This window comes from Lutra lutra, chromosome 18, assembly GCF_902655055.1.
Source record: "Lutra lutra chromosome 18, mLutLut1.2, whole genome shotgun sequence".
NCBI classification, from domain to species: Eukaryota; Metazoa; Chordata; class Mammalia; order Carnivora; family Mustelidae; genus Lutra; species Lutra lutra.
Window position 1 is genome coordinate 12,484,001 of NC_062295.1, and position 6,000 is coordinate 12,490,000.

At 52.7% G+C, this 6,000-nt stretch overlaps 1 protein-coding gene across 1 annotated transcript in view; it reads left to right on the top strand.

Moving 5' to 3' along the window:
* The window catches only part of ABCC1 (ATP binding cassette subfamily C member 1), a 131,070-nt gene that overhangs the window by 47,013 nt on the left and 78,057 nt on the right, over positions 1–6,000 (top strand). Inside the window, exons 4-5 of the mRNA XM_047714454.1 lie at positions 1,087–1,224; positions 2,715–2,840. Coding sequence (XP_047570410.1) covers positions 1,087–1,224; positions 2,715–2,840 — 264 coding nt within the window. The remainder of the gene's footprint in view (positions 1–1,086; positions 1,225–2,714; positions 2,841–6,000) is intronic.

The following is a 6,000-nucleotide window of genomic DNA, read 5'->3' on the forward strand; positions in this document are numbered from 1 at the left end:
GGAGGATGAATGAGGACAGACAGACGGATGTGCTTCTGGGGAGTAAAGGCAGGTGTCATGGGTGACCTTTAGCTCCTCAGAAGCCTGGCTCATGACTGGCTTGGGGGATGGGCCTCGGGAGGCCAGCTCTGCTTCTCGGGGGAATGACTGTGGCCTTTCTCCTTCTTTTTTTTTTTTTTTTTTTTTTTTTTTTTTTTTAGATTTTATTTATTTATTTGACAGAGAGAAATCACAAGTAAGCAGAGAGGCAGGCAGAGAAGAGAGGAGGAAGCAGGCTCCCCACTGAGCAGAAAGCCCGATGTGGGGCTCGAACCCAGGACCTGGGATCATGACCTGAGCCGAAGGCAGCGGCTTAACCCACTGAGCCACCCAGGCGCCCTGGCCTTTCTCCTTCTTTTGAGAAAAAGCGGTCTTACCGCTTATTTTCTCTCCCTGATCGTTAAGTCATCTGCGACATGGAGTAATAGCGTCAGGTATCAGGAATGAAATAAAACCCCAGCCTCCCCCGCCCGCCGTCATTCTAAGAAAGTCCCCTGCAGATGAGATGTATAGATGGAGGCAGATGACGAAACCTTCATCCCCTTAGGAAGGAGCGCAGTCCTCACTGTTCCCCAAGGGAGGAGAATTAGTCTGTCAGGACTGGGACTTCAACATAGGTCTGTCCACCTATAAAGGAAGGGTCGGCCCACTGCCTGTTTTTTAAATAAAGTTTTATGGGCACTCAGCAGTGCCCATTCATTCTGGAAAAAGTGTCCCTCTCTCTTGTAAACTGAGCTGCTCCCCGACTTCGTCGTCCTATCCCGGATCTACACACGGTGTCCCGAGATTCCAGCCGCTGTCACGTGAGGTGCTGTTGGTCCTCTCTCTCTCACAGATGAGGCAGCGGAGGCTCCGAGGACATCAGTGGCTTTTCCAGGGTCCCCAGCAAGGCGAGAGCAAGCCTGGCACTGGAGCCGGGTCCTTGCTGGCCTGTTTTTTGGCACGACTGAGCTGAGGGCAGCTGTACTCCAGGACTGCCGTGTGCCGGCAGGTGGGGTCCTGAGCCCTGGTCTTCTGACAACTCCCTTGTATGCTTCTCTCTTGCAGCTGCTTGCTACCTTTTTAATTCAACTCGAGAGAAGAAAAGGAGTCCAGTCCTCGGGGATCATGCTCACTTTCTGGGTTGTAGCCCTACTGTGTGCCCTTGGCATCTTCAGATCCAAAATCATGGCTGCCTTAAAAGAGGTAAGTGGTTGGGGCGCCTGGGTGGCTCAGTGGGTTAAAGCCTCTGCCTTCTGCTCAGGTCATGATCCCAGGGTCCTGGGATCGAGCCCCACTTCAGGCTCTCTGCTCAGTGGGGAGCCTGCTTCCTGCTTCCCTTCCTCTCTCTCTGCCTGCCTCTCTGCCTACTTGTGATCTCTCTCTGTCAAATAAATAAATAAAATCTTTAAAAAAAAAAAAAAAAAGAGGTAAGTGGTGGCCTTTTCCACATCTTCCTGCAGCGGCCCCTTGGAAGAGATGTTTGCTCCTTCCAGCTTAGGTGGAAATCACATGTTGCCATGGGAACCAGAGGATCGGTGCTACCTGGGCCCAGCTTCTTTACCAGGGATTTCCCCAGTTCATACTGCCTTTGTTCTAGAACTTTCTTTCCTTAGGGCCCTATTTATCTGTGTAGCTTCAGGGGCCCGTGTGGGTTCTCCAGGGGTGGGAGCCACAGACAAATGCACACCACCCTCTGAGCCTCTGTCCTCAGTAAGCCGCAAGGCAGGTTGCCTCTAGATGCCGTCAGTCTGGAACAGAGCTCAGTGCAGAGTGGTATTTGCAGAGCAGCTGCCCCCCTGCCCCCCCCATGGAGCCCAATAACTGTCCCCGCGTTACCTCGGTGCCATCAGCTAACACTGGCTAAGAAGTGGTTCTAGTTGCTGCCATATGCCACTCCTGGGAAGCCAGAAGGGCGTGCTTTATCAGCTGCTACCCTGCTGTCCTCCACCACCTTCAAGCTCCTTGGGTCACTGAACGTTGATGAAGCACCTGTAGTGTTTGGGACAGACCATCTTTAGCACTGAGAGCAGCTGACATTTCTTGAGGTCATTGTTTCCGAGGTGCCAGGCAGGGACTAAGTCTTTTTTTTTTTTTTTTTTTTTTTTTTTTTTTATGAGTAATCCTATTAACTGCTCAGAATTACTCCCACAGGGTTTCTGAGCCTCAGCGCTAATTGACATTTTGGGCTGGAGACATCTTTGTTGTGAGGGGCTCTCCTGACCTTTGTAGGCTGTTTGGGGTGGGGTGGGGTGGCATCCCTGGCCACCACCCACTGGGTGCCAGGAGCAGCACCCAAGTCAACGGTGAGCAAAAGTGTCCCCGGCAACTACCAGGTGTTCCCTGGGAGGTGTCTCCCTGCTCCTCCCCGCCCCTATTGAGAACCACCCATCCGTTTTTAGAGATCAAAGTGCAGAAAGGTTGAGAGAGTTGGTAGCATCCGGGGGCCAGTACAAGGAGACCCAGGTCCTGACTGTGGGCATGCTTCACTTCCACTCCGGAGCCTCCCTTCAGCATGTTGGCCGCCCTCACCGGACATCGGGGACCGCACTGTGGTGTAACCGCTTCTCTCCTGCTGGGGCAGGTGGCTCAGGGCAGGAGACCTTGTTCCTGGGTCTGCAGCCCGCTGCCCCCGGCCTCTGTAGGCTGCTTCCAGAAAGTGACCTTCTCTTCCTCCTCCCTCGGCTCACGTTTAGGATGCTGAAATCGACGTGTTTCGCGATGTCACTTTCTACATTTACTTTTCCCTCGTGCTGACGCAGCTCGTGCTGTCCTGCTTCTCGGACCGACCACCCCTGTTCTCTGAAACCATCCACGACCCCGTAAGTGTGGTCAGAGATGTGTGCGTGTGTGCGCGCATGTGAGAAAAATACTGCCCTGCGCCAGCTCATGTGGATTCCCTGTTTCGGGCCAGCGTTGTCTGTCTGGGATCTCATTTCATCTTCCCCAAAGGCGCAGAGAGAGGGTGTATCATCGTCCCACTCTACAGATGGAAAAACAGAGGCCTAGCTGTGGCTAGTGGCACTTAATGATTGATAATTGAATAATTCATAATTGTCGATTTATAATAACAATTCATAATAATTCTATTCACAATAATAATTCATAATCACTTATCTGATTCATAATTGTAAACAGCTATGTCTTGCAGGCTGGTAGGTTTTCTCATTTGGTTTCCATAGTGACTTTAGAACATGTGAGCAAACATTTAAAAGCTGGAAAATTTGCCAGAAATTCTAACTGTGTGGTTTTTTAAAAAAATGAGGCGTGCTGGCGGTATTAGGACCACTGTCCCCCACAGCAGCAGTTGACCTCAGCTGGGAGACGTGTAGCCCTACCTTACCACAATCCCCACCACTCTCTTTTGCATTATATAGTCTTGCTTCCTTTTACGGTCTGTGCCTGGCCCCTGAGGGGATTTGAGTTGGTCTGTCCTGTCAGTTTGAGGCACAGGGAAATCCCTTATGTGCCTGCGGATATGAGCGGGATGATGGCGGTAGTCTTCCTGCTGGTAGAATAAAAGGGAACTTAGTTCTTGGCTGCTCCTACCTCTGTTCTTGCTCTCTGTTTCCCTCTTTTCCTTCCTCTCCACCCAGTGCCCCGTGCCAGGTTGGGCGCAGGGCTCTGGCAGTGAGTAAAGCAGTTCTTCTCCACCTGAGGCCTGTGTTGTTACGGGGGTGAGTTAGGAGATGGTGGACAAGGAGTAACCCAGGAGCCAAGTATTGTCGGTCAGGTGGCAGTAAATCCTAAGAAGGAGAAGAAAGCATGGACAGGAAATGGATATGTTGTTTGAAGGTCATGGGCAGTTTTGATGTGATAGGAGCCCTCAAGGGAGGCCTCCCTCATGAAACCTCTCTGGAGCAAGGGCGCGCGCTGAGCACATACTCAGAGGAAGAGTGGTCCAGGCAGAGGGGTGGCAGGTGCATAGGCCCTGGTGCAGAAGTTGCTGTGAAATGTCAAGGGAACAGCAGGAGAGGCCAGTGTGGCTGGAGCAGCGAGAGGCCAGACACGGCTAAGACAAGGTATCCCACAGGTGGGGACGGTGGCCTGTAGTCACATGAGCCATTGGATTTTGTTCTGAGTGGGCGGGGAGACTTTGGAGCATTTATTTGATGCTTTGTTCATGGTTAGTCAACTGTTAACTGGGCAAATTGCAGCCAGAGCAGTTTTCAGCTGCTGTGGCTCCTCTGGGCTTGGCCTGCACCTCAGCAAGGGGCTGAGGCTGCCTTCGTGGGTGATGGAGGCACCTGTGGGGAGTCTGCTCAGAGGAGGTTGACCCTTGTTTGTTAGAAACCCGTGTCCCGGTGTGTGTTCCGAGAGGCCCCATTCTTGGACTTCCCTGATCGAAGAGGAACAGTGCTAGAGAAATGTGCAGAGTGTGTGTGTGTGCATGCATGTTGGTGCGTGTGCATGTGACACATTTGTGTTCGTCTGCATGAAAATATGTGGGTGCATGTGTGTGTTCATGTGTTCTTAACACGTGTGTGCATGTGTTCTTGTACGTGTGTATAAAGTTATTGAGGGCAGCACCCATGCCTGGGACACCCACTGGATCCCAGCTCACGCCTGGCACGAAGGAGGGGCTCAGAGGGCTATGGCTGTCAGGTCTCCGGGGCCAAGTGTTCGTGTGTGTGGGTGTGGATGTTTGGCCATGGCGTGTCCCCGTCAGGAAACTTTGATTAAATGTCAGTCCGTGCTGTGGAGCTGGTGGGCACACAGAACAAGTCATACCCACCTGAGTGGCCACAGACCCCGCTCTGCTTGGAGGGTAAACTGAGCCCGGGACAAGCTGGCAGGGTGACCCGAATCTCACCTGGGCTCCCAGACTCCCTGTAACACCTGAGATTCCGCCTTCCGGAAGGGACTGTCTCACATGCCCTGGGCAGGGGGAAGGAGTTTCTCATTTCCAGTTCCCCCTGGGGATTTGGATAAAGCTCCTTTTGCTTCTTTCCTGGGTGCTCGCAGAGCTGGCTTCCTCCTCCTGTTGTACTGTCTGCGTTCCCAGCAGCCAGGGCCGCTCCACCACACCAGGGCAGCTGGAGGCTGGGCTGCAGGGGGCTGGGACACCCCGACTCTTATCCCCTGCCATTCTTTTTTTTTTTTTTTTTTTTTTTTTAATTAGGAATGGAAGCTTAGAGAAGATGATCGGGACTGTTAGACCCTAACTTACACCCTGAGTCTGATGGGGGCAGCGACAGGTGTCACGGAAGAGGAGCCTCCGGTTGGAGTTGGGTAGATCCGTGGCTTCCTCTAGCCCTTCAACATTCATTAAGCATCTGTCGTACCCTCTCCATGGTTCTGGGGACATAGCAGGGTGTGCAGTTGACGTGGTTCGTGCATCACTACGGTTATCCGCTACCCCGTAACAAAGCACCTTGAATTTGGTTCTATAAAACAAAAGGAGTTTATCCTTAGGTTTCCTCATCCTGGGCATTGCCCGGGCTCAACTGGGCAGCAACCCTGCGGGGTCTCCCCAACAATAGCCAACCTCGCTCATGTGTCTGGTGGTTAGCGCTGGCCTCCAGCCCGAGCCTCCGATGGAGTCTGACAGTCCACGTCTTCATGGCCTGGGTGACATCACGGTGTGGCGGTGCGCGTCTAAGAACAAGTGTTCCTAGACAGAGAGCTAGGTGGAAGCTGTGTCACCACTTATGACCAAGTCCCAGCACCCCATGGTGTCACTCCTGCCACACTCTCTCGATGGAGGCCATCCCAAAAGTTGGCTTGAGTTCGAGGGGTGGGGACATAACCCACGCCTCTAGGTGGGGGTAAGGTCATAAGAAGAGCTTGTGGGATGGCTGATGACATCTGGCCGTAATTTGGAGCGCAGTTTATGGGGTAACCTCAGGAAGCTTGCGGCTTCACAAGGGACAGTCATCGATGGGGTGAGCAAATAGCTGTGCAACTCCAGTCATGAAGAAGCCTGGGAAGCCTGAGAATCGGGGTGTAGGACTTAGATTTGTGACCTCAGGCAAGTCCCTC